General features: G+C 50.7%; 1 protein-coding gene across 18 annotated transcripts in view; it reads right to left on the bottom strand.

The window, feature by feature from the left end:
- Positions 1-385: 385 nt before the first annotated feature.
- PTK2 (protein tyrosine kinase 2) overlaps positions 386-24246 on the bottom strand; it is a 799547-nt gene continuing 775686 nt past the window's right edge. For all 18 annotated transcript variants that reach the window (XM_085604846.1, XM_085604845.1, XM_085604850.1 and 15 more), the window contains one exon: positions 386-1613. In XM_085604846.1, coding sequence (XP_085460972.1) covers positions 1401-1613 — 213 coding nt within the window. In that variant the 3' untranslated portion in view covers positions 386-1400. The remainder of the gene's footprint in view (positions 1614-24246) is intronic.

The following is a 24246-nucleotide window of genomic DNA, read 5'->3' as shown; positions in this document are numbered from 1 at the left end:
TCAAGCATGTGGACCAATGTAAGATCCAATACTGGAGAATTAAATGTACCCGTGCCCTACTGCAGTCTCCTATCCTCTGGTGACAGCAAACATCCCCAAATCCAGACACATGCACAGTACGAAGACCACTGGATACTTTCATTTCCATTTGTCGGTAGCATGAACAGGGGTCTAAGAAGAGAAAAACAAGGAAAAAGAAGTGAAAGTTTTGAGGTAGACAATGACAGATCACTGAGAGTTCAACAGTGAGAACAAATAGGACAGAGCAGTGGATCCAACTAGACTATGTTTGTTGTGAACACAGCTTATATCGTTGGTATTCCTGGCAAATCCTGTGGGTGGAAGCAAATCCCAACTGAAAGGCAAATATATTACTCCAAGATCATTCACTGGTAACACCTTTTTAATAGGTCATAGTAACTGTACAATTCATTATATTCTTCCTGAGAATAATTTATATCCCCCCCAACAAACTAAAGGGAGCATTTTTTAACAAATGTGCAATGGAAAATGAAATGTGTGCGGGGTAGGAAAGAAGCACCGCTTTGCTTTTGTACTCGCAGGAAAGAGACTTAGATAGGTTAGGAAAGTACTGACATTTTAAAATATTCAACATGGCTTTAATCTTTGTTTATAAATTATATAAAAATGGGAAACATATTGTTACAGAAGTTCATTTCTAAATGCTGTGTTCCACTGCTTGGAGATGAAGCAGAAGTTCCGCTGCCGGAGGAAATAACATGTCCATCTGTACAAAAAAACCTGTCATGTTATTCTTGCGGAAAAGGATGCAGAAGAGTTTGTCATGTTCTACAGCTAGTATCCAATTAAATGCTTCACATATCCACATGAAAGGTAAAAGATGAAAAAACCTTTTTAGTTTTTAAATGTCTTAAGTCTTGAAAATATAGCTTTTTATGTTCTTTCTCTGTAAATTGTGATTAGCATATTGTGACTTAAGTGTTGCAGAAATACAAAAATTCCAGTCTTGACAGTTTCTTGTAGTGTGTGGGCAAGAATTCTCAGCCCTTAGGTGTCCCCGAATTCTCCATACCCCAATACTTTCACTGTCTGCTGCGCACAAGAATTTTGGCTCTGTGGTTTCATGGCAGGAGGACTTGTGTGTTCTTGATGCGAGTATGCCAAAATAACTGGTTTCCATGATCTGTGGGTGTTTTATACAATCGTTGCTCTTTCACAATGCCTTGTATGGGATATCGAACCATCCCATAACTCTAAAACGAGAGAGGTACAAATATGCTGCCAGTCGTGGCTATCGGACCAGATGTCCCCGGATAGCCAGGACTACTTAGACATAATCCTCGCTGCTGGTAGGAGGCTGGATGTCATCCTTGAAGAATGTGCTTCCGTAAAAGATTTACAAGTCAGTCACAAATGTCTTAATGCGGCCTTGAATGTCCAATCATTTTCAACCTGGCCTGATCAATGACATCTAGCAGGTTTTTGGCATCCACAGCCAAAGCATGAGCCGCAGTCAGCATTTGCTTCTTGTACTCCTGCTGGAGGCTGGTCATTACGTATTGCTGTGCGAGTTTCATTTTGTTGATCAGTTCAGCCAAGTCAGAGTTCAGCAGTTTTTGTGCCATCTCAATCTGGAAGAAAAAAAGGCTCAGTGAGATATGTCTAAATAGGAAGAACTTTTATGAGATGCATACTCAACATCCAGAATTTATACGGTATGACAAAAAGAAGAAGCCAAGGAGCCGTAAATATCCTGACCATCCATTTAAGAATCAAGACAGACTTTATAAGGTTTTACAGTCTCACCTCCTCAGCAGAAGGCCAAGCTCCCTGGATCTTACCCCTTCATTCTGGAATGCCCAACCCTCATCTACAGACCAAGCTGGTGGGCCAGGTTCCTTTGAGTGGTTAATACACCACCAGAAGGGCCTCTTAAAAGGCTTGTTGATAGAACCTCATCAGTCCAAAGGCACTATACAGTCTGTGGCCATAATGTCTGAATTCCCTACTATCATGACCCACTGATACATTCTCATCTCGCTCTCTCTGTCATTAAAGTCCTGCCTAACTTATGCTCTGAGGAAATTCTGAGTTGCTAGCTGGGATGTGTAGAATAATGTAATAAATCAAATGATGAGACTAGCTGCTTGACACCCTAAGGTATTGGATGGAGCCTAGAGAAGTTGGAGGAGAACCATTACAATCCCTACTTTCCTGCTTGCTAGAGAAAGGATGTCACAGAAGTCCTATTGCTTGAGAGAGGAATCAAGAAGTAAACTTAACTAAGGACCAATAGCTGGACATCAATGATGAGGAAATGAACAGGCTTTTGTCGTAAATCAAACATTCAGAAAGAATAGGCTAGGACCTTGAACATACCGAGATCACATGTGTAGTGAGTAAATTTATAAAATACAAAATAAATTAACCAGAGTTGGCTACAAGATGCTTGGCACTATTACTCACAAAGGCGGTGCCTCCAAATCAATCTAAAATGAAGTATTTCAGTAAGTGGCCAGAACAAGTGAACACGAAAGCTTTTAATCCCTCCCTGAACAAAAAGCATATAAGCACATTACATATCACTTGGATGGCTACCAACTTGATTAAATGGATCAAAAACTGCTTCAGCAATAAGTGAAAAAACAAGCATTGGCATAGCCAATAGGTCTCGCTTTTGGGACCTTATAAATATTTAGTTATGCAGCACAATATCCTTGGTGCAACAACATCAACTGTTGCATGGCTAAACACTTATAAGGTCCCAAAGGCGAGACCTATTGGCTATGCCAATGCTTGTTGAAACTTCACTCCAGTTCTGACCCCGGGAGGGCTGGATCCCAGGGGCTGGTGACCCTCCTGCTGCTCTGGCCCTCTGGGGCATTAGCACACGGTTCACCTCAGTCCTGACTTGCTGATCACAGAAAGTAAATGCATCACTTCCATGCAGTTCTGTAGGTAACTCCTATAGCGTGAGCATAGCTTCGAGGAGCGGCCTGGCGCTCTATACAGGCAATGGGCCCGAGGGGGCCAATAGGCTGGGGGTCGGCGCTGCATTGGCGACTAAACCAAGCCTTTGGGCTGTGTTCCATGTAACCCTCCTCGGGGCATAAAGCTGCCGCTGCAGGGCATCCCCAAAATGCTGCTCCAATAGTACTGCAATTATTGTAAAAATTATTTTTCTTAAGACATCACTCTGTCTGCAAATCCTTGTGAATGTGTGTAATGCAGGGACGGAAGCCTGCAAGGGACAGCAAACCTGTGCACCCGCTTCCTGTCTACATTGAGCTGGTATTGGGACCCAGTCGGATCATCAAAGTGGCATCCCTAGAGGGACTCCAGGGGACAGGCATGAGTTCTTGGGACCCCCTCGTCAGACTGGGACAAAAATTAGGCCCCGGCTCCAAATAAAAAGGTGAAGCCCCATTAGTGAATTAGAAACCTAAAAAGTGTCCCATGCTTGCAAATTGGGGCAGTTTTGAACTTGCAAAGACACCCTGTATAAGTGTTTTACAAGGTGTGGAAGGATCCAGGCATTTGAGCTTACTGCAGATGCTCGTTTTAATATTAGTAAAATCAACAGTAAAAAACAGTCCACCAGACCATAAAGGGGGTCCACAAACTCCCCAAAAAACGGCCCACACACTGAGCTGACAGGCCAGCCCGTCTGGCACTGACTCAGTGGAAGCTGTCCCTCACAAACGGATGTTTTCACGTTACAATATTGCGTTTTTGTTTTGCCCCAGAAAAGCCTGAATAAAGTCTGAAGCACCGGACCTGAGGCTACTGACTGACTCAACGTCCTCGGACACCGGATGTTTCTTTCCAGCTTTTCCCTCCATCAAACCATTGTAATTTGAAACTGTAGTCAAACGGGTTCATTGATATGAATCAGGACTACAACTCCCAGAATGCAATGGTTTGATGTAAGTATGCCTTTCAGCTGACGGTATCTTCAACCAGAGTGAAGTTAGGTATTTGTGGTGGGTGACACCCTTCAAGCCCGTGACAGTATAGGGCCCTCATACAGCTCTGGGGGTCACCACCCCCCTCTCTTAAAAGGGTCTGGGTACTGGTTCTGTTTTTTTCCGCTTTGTGTGTCTGCGTTTCCTACACAGCAACACTTTAGATTTGCAGGAAGCACCACCCCTTGTCTGTTCCGTTGGAAAAAGAATTGGAATTCCACCCCTAGCGCCCAGCCCATTGGCTTGGCGCTTTCAGTAAATCACTACTGGAAGGCGGAGACACCGCACCTAAGCTATTTCTATGTCTTGAACCCCAAAACAACACACAAAGATACAGAAACAAGGATACGTCAAATAAAAAAGCTATGAAATGTTTTATTTAGTTTACAAACACAAAACATGCAGAAACAGGAATCTGAATGTGTTGATGCAATTGTTGGAGTTTTTGAAATATTCAAGCTGAAATCGTAATTTTAATGGAATGGTTATAACTTTTCAAACTGTAATTTTATTTCTGAAGGATGAACTGATATGCTAGACTCCAGGACACAATGTCGTGTATTGGCTCCCAGTTCGTGCTCGGTTTGTGGCGCACACCAGTGCTCCAGTGGAGGCCTCCATCCTCGGACAACATCCCCGATCCCTGTGCTGGTTCCACGGTTCAAGAGAAGGCTACCATCTTCATTCATATCCTTCAATGTCAAATTCTCTCACATTTCCAGCGCGTTTTACAGTTTTGAATTTCGCTCTTTTATATGTCCATACTTTAAGCTTCTAATATTATTTCATTTTCTAATCAGTCGTGGGCCCCCCGAGTAGGGCTAAATGAGCCCCGGAGGTCTGCGAACCCTAGGTTAGGATTTGCTGGCCTGGTCTCCCAGAGCCGGCTTCCATGGCTCCAAATACACATTTCGGCACCATTATGGCAGAGTTTAGGTAGCTGTTGACAACGATGGACAGGGTCTGGTGGGCGACAAGCTATCCACCCCCAGTAACGGAGACCCTGGCATGGAGTGACTTGTCAGTCATTTAGCGTATGGCTCTCTAGCCCCAACCATAGCATTTAATCACTTTTCACGTGTGCCCAAGATCAGGCAGTGTGTAAATTAACTGAGCTGGGACTTAGTATGCACACATTCCGCGATTAGGCACTCTAGGTAACAGAGTATGGAAAACATCTGCTTTAGTACTAATTGTACCAAAGTGGAGTGCGGGGGCTAACATCCCGGACAGAAGCACCCCCCTGGCTTGTTCTCGTGTGTCTGCTTGCTGCGGTGTTGTACACTTGTGTAACCTTGAACCGCACGCCTGGCGTCATGCTCCCTCACATGTGCCCGTGGTTGTTGTACCACCTGCCTGCAGAATCCCCAACACTGGCCAGTAGGGCCCAGTACCCCTGGGCACCCGGCTGCCTGTCAATTAACTCAAGGCTAGAGATAGGGAATCTGTAACACCCCTGCAGGCGCGCAACACCCATTGGACTCAAAGGGGTTCAGCCCCCCCCCCCCCCCCGTCGTGTGCGGCGCCCGGGATGAGACAGCTTCCCGGCGCACACCCAGCCACACCAGAGCACTTCACAGGTCTTTAAAAGACCATTTGCATGTTAATGAGGCCTCGCTGTTGTTTCACCCCTTCTAAGAGCCCCTGCAGTTCCACTCTGCCTATGGCTTAAAAGATTCAGCCCCCCCCCCCCGAAATCTTTTCTTAGCCCCCCCCGAAATTTGGCTCTAGTTGCGCCTCTGCACCCCTGTGCGTGCAATGCATATCACATCGGTGCATTCAAGCTACTCCCAAGGGCTAATGCGCCTGCAGCTGAAACCTAAGCATAAGCTGCATGCCACAGGTTAGAAACCGGAGTGAGTCCATTCCGCGTTTCATCCTCTCGGGCCGATAACAAAAGAAGTACCGTTAAGGTGTAGTTTAAAAACACAGAAAACAGCAACTAAGAACGCATTCGCAGCTCTTCGATACCGCCAATTTCTCACAGAAATGTGCAGTGTTTTTGAAGCTCTACCGAGAGAAACTGCTTCACTAAAACGTTTGTGTGAGAAAGTGCCATCTTTCTTGCATGGTATGCCCCCACTTTTTGCTAAATTGCTGAATGTACTTTGATTAAGTGTACCCTGAACTCCTGCAAATCAGGTGCCCAGGGCCTATGTTCCTTCCTTAAGACACACCAACTCCAAATTGGCAAACCCTAGCCACATGTCAGCCCCTGGTAAATGGTACCCTAGGTACCCAGGGCATTGTGGCCAGGGAAGGCCTCTAGGGGCTGTAGCACTCGTTGTGCCACCCTTAGAGGCCCTGTACCCTTACACACACACACTGCCTTTGCAGGCTGAGTGTCTGGGTGCAGGACAAAACAAAGAGTCGACATGACACACATCTCTGTGTGCCATGCCCATCACCTACACTGCCAAGGCATATATCAGTCACCCCTCTAGCTGGGTGCCTTACGCCTATGGTGTGGGCACAGGAGCAGGAGCCCTGTGCCCCTACAGTACCCGGGTTCATTCCCGGGCACTGTAAGTGCAGTGCTGCCATTTAAGAGTACATGGTGCTGAGAGCTCGTCAAACACGAGCTCCACAGCACCATAATGGCAACACTGAAGACTGGGAAGTTTGGTATCAAACTTCTCAGCACATTAAACCCACACTGATGCCAGTGTGGGATTTAATGTACTAAGCACCCCAGAGGGCATCTTAGAGATGCCCCCTTACAACTAACCTACAATCCACGTCTGCTCTGAGGCTGCCCAGGCTGCCACACAGCAGACACGTTGCTGGACCCCTGGGTGGGAGAGCCCCTGCTCTCCCGGGCCTGCAACAATGCACATCCTGGGTGAGGTGATAAATCTCCTCCCCCAGGATGAGCAAAGGGAAGCTTCAAAGGCATGCCGCCTCTTGGAGTTTCCCCAGGCCACTGCAACCCCCCACTCTGGCGGGAAGCTTGGCCGGAAACCCCATACAAGGACAGGGGATGCGCCAGCCTGCCCACCCCACCCCTCAGGTGGGGGAGGCGAGGTGAAGCACATCTCCGGGCTCTCGCCATCTTGAAGATGGGGGGCCCTACCCTATCAGGATTAGGCTACTGCCCCCTCCCACAGGAGAGAGGCAGGATAGGGGGTGTACCCACCCCAGGACAAGGACCCATTGGTCCCTGGCCTCCACCTACCTGTAACGCCCCTGTATCTAGTATTTAGGGGCACCCTGAACCTTCCTTCCCCAGATTCCAGATTCGAAAAACTACAAGAAGAACAAAGACCTGCCCTGCAACTGCTAAAAAGGGAAGAAGACACCAACTGCTTTGGCCCCAGCCCTACCGGCCTGTCGACTCCCGGACCTGCACCAGCACGGCATCTCTAGTGGCCAGCAACCTCACCAAACCCCGGAGGACCTGGCTACCTTTTGGCTCTACGCCCCTGGGACTCCCATGAGTAGAGGCTCTACTCAGAAACCGATTTCTAACCCCTGGCAGCAGCCCGGAACCGCGAACCCAGCACACTCTGCACCAGCCAAGCCTGGCCAGTGCCGGAGTGGACAAAGACCCTGAGGACGACTCCACGGCGACTGTGACCCCGAGTCCGGCACCCAAGGACCCCCCTCGACATTCCGGAAGAAGCCTGCAGCCTCAGAACAGAGTGCCACCCCAACCGCGATCAACAAGAGGGTAAGATTTCCGACATCAAAAGGCACCCCTGCACCCGGCGCCCTGTGCCCAATCCCGGGGTACCCACCTAACCTACAACTACCCAACTTACCTCTCGAAGTGGTGGTGGCACCTGAAGCATCCTCGTCCCCGAGCTTGCAGCCTTTTTCCTAACCGGAACATTCCCATTGATTTCCATTGAGCGCCCGACGGCTCAAAAGCACCCTGCACCCGGCTGCCCGAGTGGCCCTGGCAGTGCAATCTCTACACTAGCCTACTTCCCCACGTGCCCTGAGTGAGTGACCAGGAGCCCAGCTCCCACAGCCGCGTGGCCTGCTAGTCAGCAGCCACCAAACCAGGCCCCCCTATTCCTCATAGGCTAACATTGGGCCTAACTCTCTCTGCACCCGGCCGTCCTGAAACCGTTGAGGGTGAACTGACTGTACCTACCTGACACTGGGAGACCCCCGAGTCTATGCCCAGAACTTCAACTCTGCCAGTCAAGAACTTACCCTTAAACCCCGATCTTCATTTTCCTCATAGGGTAACATTGGCTGGCTTTTTCTTGGAAATTCTTCTAAGTGTGAACTTTTCAAAACTCAAAATATTCACCAAAAATCAGCCGAGTACAAAAAACGAATTTACTCACCTGCTCTTAGGTGAGCGCTCAGTGCTGGATCTTGGTACCCACAACTACACTTACCTTTAACTCCTTTTTCTTCCATAGGAAACCATTGACTGCTTTTCTGTGAAATTTCTTCTAAGTGTTGATTTCTGCAATCTTGAAATATTCTTTTAAAATCGTACAATTTCTGCAAACGTAATTACTTACCTGTTTCTGATAAATACCCCAGTGCTGAGTCTAGGTACCCAGACCTGGATTACAAAAGTAACGATAAAGTACTCTACCTGCAACTTGAATTTCTTGCCATAGAGATCCATTGAATGTTTTCTTTGAAATATTTTTTAAGTGTTAACTTTTGAAATAGCTAAGTATTATTTAAAAATCAGTACAGTAATTAAGTCGACTTTCACCACTTGATTCTGAATATTGTCCCAGGGCTGGATTTAGGAACCAGACCTGGGATTCCAAAAGTAATCTGAAAAGTAATGTAATACAAATAACCTGAATTTATCATTGAGCTCAATGCATTGTTATGTTTAGGAGATAGGATTGTTTATTGCAACCAACTGTGACTATTTACAAAAATCCATTGCTTATTGCAAAAGTATTTATATTCAACCTCTCATTCTGAGAAAGTATATTTTTATTCCCTTTGTGGTTCTAAAAATAAAACAAGCATATATTTTATATATATATAAACCATTGGCCTAGAGTTCAGTTATTGAGTGTGTGAGACCATTTGCTGACTGAGTGTGTACAACAAGTGCTTTACACTGTCCTCTGGTACTGCCTTACTGCTCGACCAAGCTACCACTTTAGAGAGTAAGGTCATACCTAACTTTAACCTCCATCAGCCCCTGGGGGACTGTGGACTCTGTACACCCTGTACCTATTAGGGAACAGTATATACAGAGCCACTTTCTCACATTGGTGGATCAGCGGTTGGATACAAACTTGCATTTGTTGGACTACTTGGTTACCATCTGATCACACGACAGAACTCTTAAAAATTGCCTTTAGAATTCTTATTGGTCTTTCCCAAATTACTAAAAGTCTTGCTAGGGCCTTGCTTAAGTCCCATTAGAATTTAGAACAATAAAAGTCACTATAGTCAGGGTAGAGGGTTAGAACTGTCAGGTTAGAATGTCTCAAACAAACCCAGCTATTAGTGATAATAATAACATGGACCTGGTGGAGGAGCTCGACCTCACACCTTACTTACACTTGTCTTTCAAGGAATTGAGGTCCTTATGTAAACTTAAAAAATTACAAATGGGTCTGCATCCAACCAAACTAGGGCTCCAGGAGCTCTTGGCTGAGTATGCTAAGGACCACCCATCTGAACATGGTGATGGCCAGTCAGATGAGGAAAGGGAAGCAGAAGAGGTTGACAACAACCCCCCTGGGCTATTCCCTAGGGAGGAGAGGGCACCCATACCCTCCCTCTCAAGAATTAGCATCTGGGAACCTAGAGACTACACAGGTGGCTCTGGTCCCAGAGAGAACACTGGGGGACCCCCCAGTGAAGAGGGCAGCCTTGTGAGGCTGGCCAAGAGATTAGAGCTAGAGTCCAGGCTCCTGGCTCTAGAAAAAGAAAGGAGAGAGATGGGTTTAGCATCCATCAATGGTGGCAGCAATAACAAAAATAAGGATAGGGAGGAAACTTCGGACCTTAAAATCCCCAAAGGGATTGTCCCTAAATTTGAGGAAGGTGATGATATCACCAAATGGTTCACAGCCTTTGAGAGGGCTTGTGATATCAGAAAAGTGAAGAAACCTCTCTGGGGGGCACTCCTGTGGGAACTGTTCTCTGGTAACTGCAGAGACAGGCTTTCTGACCCTTTCTGGGCCAGAGGCAAGATCCTATGACCTCATGAAGAAATATCTGATTGAGGGATTTGGATTCACCACTGAGGAGTATAGAATTAGATTCAGGGGGGCTCACAAAACCCAGACCCAGTCCTGGATTGATTTTGTAGATTTCTCAGTGAAGACACTGGATGGTTGGTTAGCTGGACATGGTGTGCAGGATTTTACTGGATTGTACAATTTATTCATGAAGGAACATATTTTGAGTAACTGCACAAATGAAAAGTTGCATCAGCATTTGGTAGACCTAGGTCTAATTTCTTCCCAAGAATTGGGAAAGAAGGCAGACCACTGGGTCAAGACTAGGGTGACCAAGACAACCACTGGGGGTGACCAAAAGAAAGTGGTCACAAAACCTCCCCAGGGGAAAGGTGGTGAGAATCCCCAAGATAAAAAGTCTGAGTCTTCCAAAGGGCCCCAAAAACCTGTTCAGGTGGGTGGGACCCAAACTACTCCCTATGTGACCCAACCATATAGGGGGAAGAACTTTGATCCCTTAAAGGCCTGGTGTAATACCTGTAAAAAGCAGGGACACCTAACTGTAGCTTGCCCCCAAAACAAAGCCAGCTACTCCTGGGGCAGCAAGCATACAAATGGGATCAGAGGTGTACCCTGAGCAAATCTGGGAACACACTGAAGCAAGTTTAGTCTCCTTGGGAGAAGTGGAGTTTGCCACTGTAGCTGTGTGGCCCCCCAACCTAAAGAAATACTTACAGTACCCCTGGGTGAATGGAACTAGGGTAGAAGCTCTGAGGGATACAGGTGCCAGTGTCACTATGGTGAAAGACACACTGGTTTCCCTATAGCAATACTTGATTGGGAAGTCTTACCCAGTCACCAACGCTGACAGTGTCACCACTAGTCATCCCATGGCCATGGTAACATTAGGCTGGGGGGGGGGGGGGGGGCTTACTGGCCTGAAACAGGTAGTGGTCTCTCCAAAGTTGCCAGCTGCCTGTCTGCTTGGAAATGATCTGGAAACCTCAGCCTGGGCTGAGGTTGAACTGAAGGCCCATGCAGCCATGCTGGGCATCCCTGAATTGGTGTGTGTGCAAACCAGAGCAAGAGGAAGGGTGAAAAAGTAGGTCTGGAATAATGGCCCAGCCAACCAAGAGATAAGGAAAGAAGACTGGGGAACCAGCTTCTACACAGCAAACCATTCAGGACCCCTCTCCCCAGGGAGAGGATTTGGATACCCCTGAGGGAACTGAGTCCATGGAGCTTGACCCTTACCAGGTTGAACTCTTGGGCCCAGGGGGATCCTCTAGGGAAGAGCTGTGCCAGGGTCAGCAAGACTGTCCCACTCTTGAAAGCCTGAGGCAGCAAGCTGTTTCAGAAGCCAGGGGAGATGTCAGTGGTACCCACAGAGCTTATTGGGAAGAGGGATTACTGTATGCTGAGGCAAGAAACCCCACTCCTGGAGCCACCAGGAGGGTGGTAGTGCCACAGAAGTACAGGGAGTTCCTCCTAACTTTGGCACATGACATCCCCCTAGCTTGACATCTGGGGCAATCCAAAACTTGGGAAAGGCTAGTGAGTCACTTCTAATGGCCCCAGATGCACCAAAAGGTGAAGGAGTTTGTCAGCTCCTGTGTCACCTGTCAGGCCAGTGGCAAGACAGGTGGCCACCCAAAGGCCCCCCTCATTCCACTACCAGTGGTGGGGGTCCCCTTTGAAAGGGTAGGAGTGGACATTGTAGGTCCACTTGAGCCACCCACAGCCTCAGGGAACAAGTTTATTCTAGTGGTAGTGGATCATGCCACTAGGTACCCTGAAGCAATTCCCCTTAGGACTACTACAGCTCCTGCAGTAGCCAAGGCCCTCCTGGGTGTCTTCACCAGGGTGGGTTTTCCTAAGGAGGTGGTTTCAGACAGAGGTTCCAACTTCATGTCTGCTTACCTAACACACATGTGGAAGGAGTGTGGGGTGCAGTATAAGTTTACTACCCCCTACCTCCCACAAACCAATGGCCTTGTTGAGAGGTTCAACAAGACATTGAAAGGTATGATCATGGGGCTCCCTGAAAAACTCAAAAGGAGATGGGATGTCCTGTTACCATGCCTGCTTTTCGCTTACAGAGAAGTGCCACAGAAGGGAGTAGGTTTCTCACCCTTTGAACTTCTGTTTGGTCATCCTGTAAGGGGACCACTTTGTCTTGTAAAAGAGGGCTGGGAGAGGCCTCTTCAAGAACCCAAACAAGACATAGTGGAGTATGTGCTTGGCCTAAGGTCCAGAATGGCTGAGTACATGGAAAAGGCATCCAAGAACCTAGAGGCCAGCCAGGAGCTCCAGAAGCACTGGTATGACCAAAAAGCTGCACTGGTTGAATTTCAACCTGGGCAACAGGTGTGGGTTTTGGAGCCAGTGGCACCAAGGGCTCTCCAAGATAAATGGAGTGGCCCTTACCCTATCCTAGAAAGAAAGAGTGAGGTCACCTATCCAGTTGACCTGGGCACTAGCAGGACCCCCAAAAGGGTCATCCATGTGAACCGCCTTAAACTCTACAATGATAGGGCTGACATCACCATGCTGATGGTGACTGATGAAGAACAGGAAGCAGAGAGTGAACCACTCCCTGATCTCCTATCCTACAGCCCAAAAGATGGGTCAGTAGAGGGTGTGATTTTCTCAGACACCCTCTCTGCCCAACAGCAGACTGACTGCAAGCAAGTCTTGCAACAATATGCTAGCCTCTTTTCCCTGACCCCTGGTCTGACAAACTGGTGTACCCATGATGTGGACACTGGTGACAGTGCACCTGTCAAAAACAAAATCTATCGACAGTCAGATCAAGTCAAGGAAAGCATCAACGCTGAGGTCAGCAAGATGCTGGAGTTAGGGGTCATTGAGCCTTCAGAGAGCCCCTGGGCTAGCCCAGTGGTTCTGGTCCCCAAACCTCATCAACAGGGTGAAAAGAGAGAAAAGAGAGAGATGAGGTTCTGTGTGGATTATAGAGGGCTCAACTCTGTCACCAAGACAGATGCTCACCCTATCCCAAGAGCAGATGAACTGATAGATAAATTGGGGGCTGCCAAATTCCTCAGTACCTTTGACTTAACTGCAGGGTACTGGCAGATTGGCATGGCCCCAGGAGCAAAAGAAAAGACAGCATTCTCCACCCCTGATGGGCATTATCAGTTTACTGTGATGCCCTTTGGGTTAAAGAATGCGCCTGCCACCTTCCAGAGGTTGGTGAACCATGTCCTAGCTGGGTTGGAGTCCTTTAGTGCAGCTTATCTTGATGATATTGCTGTCTTTAGCTCCACCTGGCAGGATCACCTGATCCACCTTGGGAAGGTTTTAGAGGCTCTGCAGAATGCAGGTCTCACTATCAAGGCATCCAAATGCCAGATAGGGCAGGGCACTGTGGTGTACTTGGGCCACCTTGTAGGTGGAGGCCAGGTACAGCCCTTACAGCCCAAGATCCAGGCCATCATGGAATGGATAGCTCCAACAACCCAGACCCAAGTCAGGGCATTCCTTGGCTTGACTGGGTACTACAGGAGGTTTGTGAAGGGGTATGGGTCCATTGTAACCCCCCTCACAGAACTCACCTCCAAGAAAATGCCCAAGAAAGTTAACTGGACAGTTAGTTGTCAAAAGGCTTTTGACGCCCTAAAAGAAGCAATGTGCTCAGCACCAATTCTAAAAGCTCCAGATTATGCCAAGCAGTTCATAGTGCAGACTGATGCCTCTGAGCTAGGGATAGGAGCGGTCCTATCCCAGACCAATGATGAAGGCCAAGACCAACCCGTTGCTTTTATAAGCAGGAGGCTACTCCCCAGAGAGCAGTGTTGGAGTGCCATTGAGAGGGAGGCCTTTGCTGTGGTTTGGTCCCTGAAGAAGCTGAGGCCATACTTGTTTGGCACCCACTTCCTAGTTCAAACAGACCACAGACCTCTCAGATGGCTAATGCAGATGAAAGGGGAAAATCCAAAACTACTAAGGTGGTCCATCTCCCAACAGGGAGTGGACTTTGAAGTGGAACACAGACCAGGGACTGCCCATGCCAATGCAGATGGCCTTTCCAGGTTCTTCCACTTAGACAATGAAGACTCCATAGGACAAGGTTAGTCTCATCACCTTTCGTGGGGGGGGGGGGGGGGGGGGGGGGGTTGTGTGAGAAAGTGCCATCTTTCTTGCATGGAATGCCCCCACTTTTTGCTAAATTTCTGAATGTACTTTGATTAAGTGTACCCTGGACTCCTGCCAATCAGGTGCCCAGGGCCTATGTTCCTTCCTTAAGACACACCAACTCCAAATTGGCAAACCCTAGCCACATGTCAGCCCCTGGTAAATGGTACCCAGGGCCTTGTGGCCAGGGAAGGCCTCTAGGGGCTGCAGCACTCGTTGTGCCACCCTTAGAGGCCCTGTACCCTTACACACACACACTGCCTTTGCAGGCTGAGTGTCTGGGTGCAGGACAAAACAAAGAGTCGACATGACACACATCTCTGTGTGCCATGCCCATCACCTACACTGCCAAGGCATATATCAGTCACCCCTCTAGCTGGGTGCCTTACGCCTATGGTGTGGGCACAGGAGCAGGAGCCCTGTGCCCCTACAGTACCCGGGTCCATTCCCGGGCACTGTAAGTGCAGTGCTGCCATTTAAGAGTACATGGTGCTGAGAGCTCGTCAAACATGAGCTCCACAGCACCATAATGGCAACACTGAAGACTGGGAAGTTTGGTATCAAACTTCTCAGCACATTAAACCCACACTGATGCCAGTGTGGGATTTAATGTACTAAGCACCCCAGAGGGCATCTTAGAGATGCCCCCTTACAACTAACCTACAATCCACGTCTGCTCTGAGGCTGTCCAGGCTGCCACACAGCAGACACGTTGCTGGACCCCTGGGTGGGAGAGCCCCTGCTCTCCCGGGCCTGCAACAATGCACATCCTGGGTGAGGTGATAAATCTCGTCCCCCAGGATGAGCAAAGGGAAGCCTCAAAGGCATGCCGCCTCTTGGAGTTTCCCCAGGCCACTGCAACCCCCCACTCTGGCGGGAAGCTTGGCCGGAAACCCCATACAAGGACAGGGGATGTGCCAGCCTGCCCACCCCATCCCTCAGGTGGGGGAGGCGAGGTGAAGCACATCTCCGGGCTCTCGCCATCTTGAAGATGGGGGCCCTACCCTATCAGGATTAGGCTACTGCCCCCCTCCCACAGGAGAGAGGCAGGATAGGGGGTGTACCCACCCCAGGACAAGGACCCATTGGTCCCTGGCCTCCACCTACATGTAACGCCCCTAAATCTAGTATTTAGGGGCACCCTGAACCTTCCTTCCCCAGATTCCAGATTCGAAAAACTACAAGAAGAACAAAGACCTGCCCTGCAACTGCTAAAAAGGGAAGAAGACACCAACTGCTTTGGCCCCAGCCCTACCGGCCTGTCGACTCCCGGACCTGCACCAGCACGGCATCTCTAGTGGCCAGCAACCTCACCAAACCCCGGAGGACCTGGCTACCTTTTGGCTCTAAGCCCCTGGGACTCCCGTGAGTAGAGGCTCTACTCAGAAACCTATTTCTAACCCCTGGCAGCAGCCCGGAACCGCGAACCCAGCACACTCTGCACCAGCCAAGCCTGGCCAGTGCCGGAGTGGACAAAGACCCTGAGGACGACCCCACGGCGACTGTGACCCCGAGTCCGGCACCCAAGGACCCCCCTCGACATTCCGGAAGAAGCCTGCAGCCTCAGAACAGAGTGCCACCCCAACCGCGATCAACAAGAGGGTAAGATTTCCGACATCAAAAGGCACCCTTGCACCCGGCGCCCTGTGCCCAATCCCGGGGTACCCACCTAACCTACAACTACCCAACTTACCTCTCGAAGTGGTGGTGGCACCTGAAGCATCCTCGTCCCCGAGCTTGCAGCCTTTTTCCTAACCGGAACATTCCCATTGATTTCCATTGAGCGCCCGACGGCTCAAAAGCACCCTGCACCCGGCCGCCCGAGTGGCCCTGGCAGTGCAATCTCTACACTAGCCTACTTCCCCACGTGCCCTGAGTGAGTGGCCAGGAGCCCAGCTCCCACAGCCGCGTGGCCTGCTAGTCAGCAGCCACCAAACCAGGCCCCCCTATTCCTCATAGGCTAACATTGGGCCTAACTCTCTCTGCACCCGGCCGTCCTGAAACCGCTGAGGGTGAACTGACTGTACCTACCTGACATTGGGAGACCCCTGAGTCTATGCCCAGAACTTCAACTCTGCCAGTCGAGAACTTACCCTTAAACCGCGATCTTCATTTTCCTCATAGGGTAACATTGGCTGGCTTTTTCTTGGAAATTCTTCTAAGTGTGAACTTTTCAAAACTCAAAATATTCACCAAAAATCAGCCGAGTACCAAAAACGAATTTACTCACCTGCTCTTAGGTGAGCTCCCAGTGCTGGATCTTGGTGCCCAGCACTGACTCTGAAAAGTACCCACAACTACACTTACCTTTAACTCCTTTTTCTTCCATAGGAAACCATTGACTGCTTTTCTGTGAAATTTCTTCTAAGTGTTGATTTCTGCAATCTTGAAATATTCTTTTAAAATCGTACAATTTCTGCAAACGTAATTACTTACCTGTTTCTGATAAATACCCCAGTGCTGAGTCTAGGTACCCAGACCTGGATTACAAAAGTAACGATAAAGTACTCTACCTGCAACTTGAATTTCTTGCCATAGAGATCCATTGAATGTTTTCTTTGAAATATTTTCTAAGTGTCAACTTTTGAAATAGCTAAGTATTATTTAAAAATCAGTACAGTAATTAAGTCGACTTTCACCACTTGATTCTGAATATTGTCCCAGGGCTGGATTTAGGAACCAGACCTGGAATTCCAAAAGTAATCTGAAAAGTAATTTAATACAAATAACCTGAATGTATCATTGAGCTCAATGCATTGTTATGTTTAGGAAATAGGATTGTTTATTGCAACCAACTGTGACTATTTACAAAAATCCATTGCTTATTGCAAAAGTATTTATATTCAACCTCTCATTCTGAGAAAGTATATTTTTATTCCCTTTGTGGTTCTAAAAATAAAACAAGCATATATTTTATATATATAAACCATTGGCCTAGAGTTCAGTTATTGAGTGCGTGAGACCATTTGCTGACTGAGTGTGTACAACAAGTGCTTTACACTGTCCTCTGGTACTGCCTTACTGCTCGACCAAGCTACCACTTTAGAGAGTAAGGTGATACCTAACTTTAACCTCTATCAGCCCCTGGGAGACTGTGGACTCTGTACACTCTGTACCTATTAGGGAACAGTATATACAGAGCCACTTTCTCACAGTTTGTCAAACAGGCGAAAGAGAGTGGGTGAAAAGGACGGGGGTGCGGAGAGAGGCAGCGCGGAGGAAGGAGGGACGCGGAGAGAGAAGAAAGCTGAACAGGGAGGGTTTAGGAAAACAGAGTGGAGGAGTAAGGAGAAAAGGACGAGAGGCTGCGGGCGGAAGGAGAGGGGGGAGGCATGGTCAGAGAGGAGAGATCGTTTATGGAAAAATTGCATGTAGCAGACGATGCCGCCTGGAGGGAAAGAAGATCTTGCAGACAATCTCATTGCTGGGCAATTCCTTCTTCTGGACTCCAGATCATTAGCGACGCGCGGCCGCGAGGGAGGGGGAGGAGAATTGAGGCGCAAAAGTGAAAGCAGGCTGGCGAGTGGTGTGCGATGTGCGCGCACCATGATGAGAGGAAAGCCATATGGCGCCTCTGTTCGTCATTGAGCGCATAACCGCACGCCCGGCGCCAGTGGCCTGAAGCGCTTCCCCAAAAGTGGATTGCATGGCGGCACGATGCACGTGATTGTGCGCGTGCTCGCCATGCAATCCGCTTTTGGGAGCACTTTTGGGAGCCCCTTACTAGAGTCTCGCTGAGCGATCGCTTACGCGATAGCCAGGCGAGACCTAACAAGAGTTCAATCTTTTTTTTTTTTTTTAAATTTTTTTTATTAAAACAATAAGGCAGTTACAAGCATGGGCCTACAACCACCAGGGCCGGCCGCTAGACTCAGAAAGGATCGTACATTAGGTAAAGCCGTAGGCGACACCTGGGGCCCAGCCCCGTAAATGGCTCAGGATAGCTCAAGAGAAGCAGGAGACATACATTTGACATAAATAACAACAAAAAACAAAAGGCGAGGCATACGGGCAAAAAGCATGGGTCAGGCTACATCCGGGGGACTTTTACTCCAAACCTTCAATTAGCTATCAACAGGAGGGAGTGCTGAAAGATCGGGGGGGGGGTAACGGGAAAGGAACATCTATATTCGATTATTACAATCAGTTGCAGGGAACCATCAAGGGTCAGGGGGACAGGGCAATATCGGTGTCCACTAGGGGAGGCGTACAGATACCCCCACGATACACGTTCCATTGCCCCCAAATTCTACCCCATGCCCCGGGTTTACCGCGGGCCACATATACCGTCTTCTCCCTGAACATACACCAGTCCATGTTTTCCTTCCATACTGACACGGTGGGTGGCCGCTGGGAGCCCCAAAGCTGCGCTATATCCCTCTTAGCAATCATGTAGCCCAGGGCCGCCCACCGAGTCTGCGCCGCGTTATAATCATTGGGCTCCCACACATTCAAGACACAGCGACGCACCTCCGGCAGCAGCGCCACCCCGGTGACTTGTCCCATGACCCCATGAACCCGACGCCAGTATTCCGCCACCTCCCGGCACTCCCAAAGGATATGGAGAAAGGTGGCACTGAGCCCACACCCCCGCTTGCAGAGCCCATCTTCCGAGAATCCCATCGAGACCAGACGGGGGCCCGTCACATACACCCGATGGAGAATCTTTAACTGGACCAGGCGGAGACGGGCTGGAATGGCGACTTCCTTGGGGGACGATAGTGCGGACTGCCAGTCCTCGTCGTCTAATTCCACCCCGTCCCCCGTCCACGTCTCCCGAAGGCGCACCAATAGGTCGGCCCGATTATTAATGAGTTTTTTTATAGATTAAGGAGATAGTACTGTCGGGAACATGACCATCAAGTATGCGGTCCTCGAGGGGCGAAGAGGCCGGGATCTTGGTCCCCTCCCCAAAGACAGAGAGCAGGGCATGCCGAACCTGGGTGTATCGGAAGAACTCCTTTTCCGTGAGTTCGTATTCGCTCTGGAGCGCCGCGAAGGTCTTAACCGCGCCCTTCATCCATAAGTCTCCCACTCTACTGATGCCAATCGTGTCCCAACGGTCAAACCCCTTCGTTGTCCAGAGGCTTCCCAGTCGGTCGGAGGCAAATAAAGGAGTCGCGCATGTCAGTCGCTCACTCCAGCCCATGGCTACATTGGCCGCCTTCCAAATCCGTACCGCGATCTTAGTGGGGCCCGTCAGGGTCCGTCCAGCAGAGCGGGAGTAAAGCGCCCTGTTATAGTTACCGCCGGGAAGCAGGAATTTATCCATCTCATACGCCGGGTTCAAGCCAGGCGCATACGTGGCATGGTTAATGGCTGATAGCTGTGAGGCCCAATAATACCTGCAAATGTCGGGAAGCGCGATGCCCCCGTCGTACCAGGGGAGAGTGAGTTTGGCCAGGGCGATACGCGCCCGTCCGTCCCACACCAGTCTCCTCTGCAGGCTCTCTACTTCCCGAAAGTAGGCCACTGGAATGATGTCGAAGGAGTTCTGAAGTGCATAGAGGAACCTGGGAAGGGACATCATTTTAAACAATGCGGCCCGACCCAGTGGGGACAGGGGCAGCCTACACCACCGAGCCGTGTCTTCCCTCAAACGCCGAAGTGGAAGCAGGAGATTGTGCTCATAGCGAGCTACCGGGTCCAGCGAGATGTGTATCCCCAGGTATTTAAAGCCGGACAGAGATATTTGGATCGGAAGCCGAGGCGGCAGGAGAGGGGGGCCACCGGAGATAGGATAGACGCAGGATTTAGACCAGTTAATCGTGAGACCCGAATTTCTCCCGTAGGAAGTCAGAACATCGAAGAGAACGTTAAGCGACTGCCGCGGCGAGGTAAGATACAGGAGGATATCGTCAGCATATAACGAGACCCGATCCTCAAAGCCCGGGGCCCACCGGATCCCCCTGATCGAGGGCTCCCAGCGGAGCCAAGCGGCGAGTGGCTCCAGGGCGAGAGCAAAGAGCAGAGGGGACAACGGGCACCCCTGCCTCGTACCCCTACCGAGAGCGAAGGGCCGAGAGACCCGCCCATTAACCACCACCTGAGCCATGGGTCCCGTGTAGAGAAGCTTCACCCAGCCAAGAAATCCCTCCCCAAAGCCGAATTTGGTCAAGACAGCCCAGAGGAATGGCCACTCGATGGTGTCAAAGGCCATCGTGGCATCTAAAGAAACCAGCACGGCCGGTTCGGAGAGGTACTCCGCCCTGGCGAGGGCGCCATGGAGACGCCGCAAGTTGAGGGCGGTGTTGCGATGTGGGATGAAGCCGCATTGATCAGGATGAATCAGATCGCAGATGACGCTCAACAAACGATTGGCAAGGACTTTAGCCAGGATTTTAGGCTCTGCATTTAGCAGTGAGATAGGCCTGTAAGAGGCACAGCGGTCCCGTGGCTTACCTTCCTTGGGGATCACGACTATCGTGGCCAGTCGCTGGTCGACCGGAAGGGAACCGGCCTCAAGGGACTCCTGAAACATACGACTGAGGAAGGGAGCTAGTTTATCTGGGCGCAACTTATATAATTCGATAGGTAGACCGTTGGGACCCATGGCCTTGCCCGAGCGAAGGGACCGAATCGCAGTCGCGATTTCATCCACCGACAAGGGAGCGTCCAGCTGCTCACGGTCCTCGGCAGAAAGGCCAGGCAAAGCAATGTCCCTCAGGAGAAGGAGAGAATCTTCCTCATCCCTATCAGTCACCGGGGAGTACACAGTCCGGAGGTGGTCGGCAAAACATTCCACAATCTCACCAGGCTCAGTCACACACACTCCATCCGAGACACGCAACTCCGGGACCACACGATTCACTCTCTCCTTCTTGTCCAGCCACGCAATCAGCTTTCCCGCCTTGTCCCCGGCATCATACAACCGACCCTGCTGCTCCCTATACATAGTTTTGGCAGCGTCGGTGACAAGAGATCTGTATTCAAACTGTTTCAGGCTGAGGGCATGGAGCCCGTCCGGAGTGACAACCGCCTCCAAGGCCGACTCCAGCCCCGAGATGTCAGTCTCCAGCTTCACCACCGCCTCACTCCTGAGCTTCTTGGCCACCACTATCTGGGAGAGGGCGTGTCCGCGGATTACGGTTTTAAAGGCTTCCCACAGGGACATTGCAGACAACACAGACCCCTCATTTTCAAGAAAGTATTGGTCCATAGCCTTAACCAGACTATCGCGGGTCGTAGGGTCTCGCAGGTACCACGGGTTAATGGGAGCGATCCGCCCTGCAGACCGCGACTCGGTGTCAAAGAGAAGCCACAGCGGGGAATGATCGGAGATACCCCTCGCCAGGTGCCTGACCTCTCGAATTCGACCCGTCTGCGCCGCGGGCATAAGGAAATAGTCTAACCTAGAAAGACTCCCATGTGCCCCAGAGTGAAAGGTGTATTGACATTGGGTCGGATGCATTAATCGCCAACTATCCACCAGGCCGAAGGTCTCCAAAAGACCACCTAGCCAAGCCTGGGCAGCGGGGAGGGCCCTGGGTGGGTGACGATCCAGGTCCCCCGAAACCACCGAGTTAAAATCCCCGCCCATAAGCAAAAGGCCATCCGGAAGTTCAAGCAGCATTCGACCCAAGTCCGCGAAGGTGGAGTTCTGGAGGCCCGGTGGGACGTAAATTGAGACCAGGGCAAGGGGATGCCCCTCCCACCTCCCAGTCAGACAAACATAACGCCCTCTGTCATCTGAGACCACCCTCGTGATCTCCAACGGAAGTGAGGATCGCAGGAGAATGCCCACCCCCCTGGAGCCAGTTGTGAAACCAGAGTGAGCCACTAGGCGGTATCCCCCCCTGTTCATTGCATGGCAGACATTGCCAACCAAATGCGTTTCCTGGATAAACACCACATCAGGAGTCAGACGACGCAAATACTGCAGAACTACACCCCGTTTGATACGGTCCCCCAACCCATTGACGTTCCATGACATCAGCTTCAACCCGTCCCCCCCCATCCCCTCCAATAGATCAGAGGTCCCCCCGCAAGTAGCACAAGTCCCAAAGGTGGCAGAAAATCAATACCTCGCCCTGCAAACAAAAACCACACTACAAAACAACCCCTCCTTCCCCCCCACCCCCCCCAACACCCAACTCCCCCCACCCTGCACCCCTGCGGGCCAAAAAACCCCCCCAAATTGCAGTGTGCCTGTCGCCCAACTAACCCCAGTCTACAAAAAGACCCCGGAGGAGGAAAGGGACCCGTCCCCGCCCGCCCCCCATACAGGTACTAGCAAAACACACTGAACCAAAAAAGTACAACCCAGCTGAGCAGTGCAAATTGGCAAAATCAAGGACCAAGAGTCACTCCAAAGGGGACCCGTCACCGTTGGCACCCGCAGAGGGCCCGGGACGGCCACCTCTGTCCGGCAGCGAGTCCAACCAGTCACTCACGGCCACAGGAGAGTCAAAGAAGGCAGTCCGATCCTCATGTTCCACTCGGAGTTTGGCAGGGTAGAGCATAGAGTACTTTAGGCCCAGCTCACGAAGACGACGTTTCACCCCCTGGAATCCCATCCGCTGTTTCTGGACAAGTTGAGTAAAGTCCGGATAAAAGTTGATGGATGAGTTCTCATATCGAACCGGGCCATGGACCCGCGAGGCCTGCAGAATCGCATCCCGGTCTCTGTAGTAAAACAGTTTGGCCACGATAGGCCTCGGGGGGGCCCCCGGCCGTGGCCGCCCGCCCGGAACTCGATGAGCCCGTTCAACGGCAAAAAATGTACTCAAGCCCGCAGGGGTCAGCCGTTGGAGGATGAGTTCCTCGACCAGGAGGTCAACCGGGCGGTCGTCGGAGGACTCCGGTACGCCGACGACACGGATGTTGTTGCGTCGGGCCCGTCCCTCGAAGTCCTCCAGCCGCCGGGCCATCTGCTCATTGACCACCTTGATGTCGCCGAGCGCGGCCTGCAGGTCCGCCACATCCGCACCCAGGGTGGAGGTCCGCGTATCGAGAGTTTGAACCCTCTCGTTTGTTTTGGAGAGGTCTGCCCGTATTAAGGTGACATCAATCGCCACCGTATCGATCTTGCGGGCCAGGGCCTCGTATTGCGTGGCGATGGTCTCCCTGATGCCATCAATGGCGCCCATGATGTCCTGTAGGGAAAGTTCCGAAGAGACGGATGTGCCACCACCGGCGACGTCTGAGGGGGGACCGGCCGTTACAGGAGAGCCTCTGCCCTGAGTGTAGCGGTCCATGTTGTTGGTCTGGACCGATCCTCCACGGAGGGAGGATTTAGTCTTGCGCCCCTCGGGGCCCCCCTTGCCCCCCATGCGGCCACGGACTCCGAGGGGGACCGCCGAACAAAAGTAGTTGGGATACCGGCCCTGGAAACCAGCGCCTTACCCGAGGCCACAGTATGGCGGTGCGGGGGGACCCAAGGCGATAGGCACTCTAGTGGCAGGTGGTGACAAAGCTTTGTGCAGAGGTCAGGGAAACACCCCGCCACCTCAATCGCTCCACCGGCCAGCCCCCCGAGGTCTGAAAGTGAAACCGAAAGTGGCCGAGCGGCCCCTGGCACCGCGCCGCAGCCGTTGTTGTTCAACTGCGACACGGCCCCGCGGCTCACCTTCGCCCCGGGCACCTCCGTCGGGTGGGTCCCAAAAGTTCAAACAACGATAACTCAGGATTCCCGGGTCCGATTAAATTTCTGAAAGGAGATACGTGCTCAGCCGGTCGTCATCTCCCAGATTCCATAAACCAAATCAGGATATTGTCAGGATAAATTCCGTGGAGCAGCGAGGGTCCGGGGAGCCCTGTGCTCACGCGACCATCTTGGATGCGCGCTCAAGAGTTCAATCTTAAGAGGAATTATCAGTTTCCTGTCTGGGTTGCTCCAATGAATTCATAAGTGACATTTCATAGGAGCTGCTGGTTAAAGGATGCCTTTTTGTAGATGAAACAAAGTTTCACCATAGGGCTGAAATAGCAGAGGAAGCATAGAAATGTGAGGTATAATTCAAAAAGATGGAAAGTGGACTAGGACAGGGCAACTAACATTGAATGGAACCAAGAGCAAAGTC

This window comes from Triturus cristatus, chromosome 5_1, assembly GCF_964204655.1.
Source record: "Triturus cristatus chromosome 5_1, aTriCri1.1, whole genome shotgun sequence".
In the NCBI taxonomy this organism is placed as follows: Eukaryota; Metazoa; Chordata; class Amphibia; order Caudata; family Salamandridae; genus Triturus; species Triturus cristatus.
The sequence above is the reverse complement of the archived record's forward strand: the minus strand, read 5'-3'. Positions and strand labels throughout refer to the sequence as shown.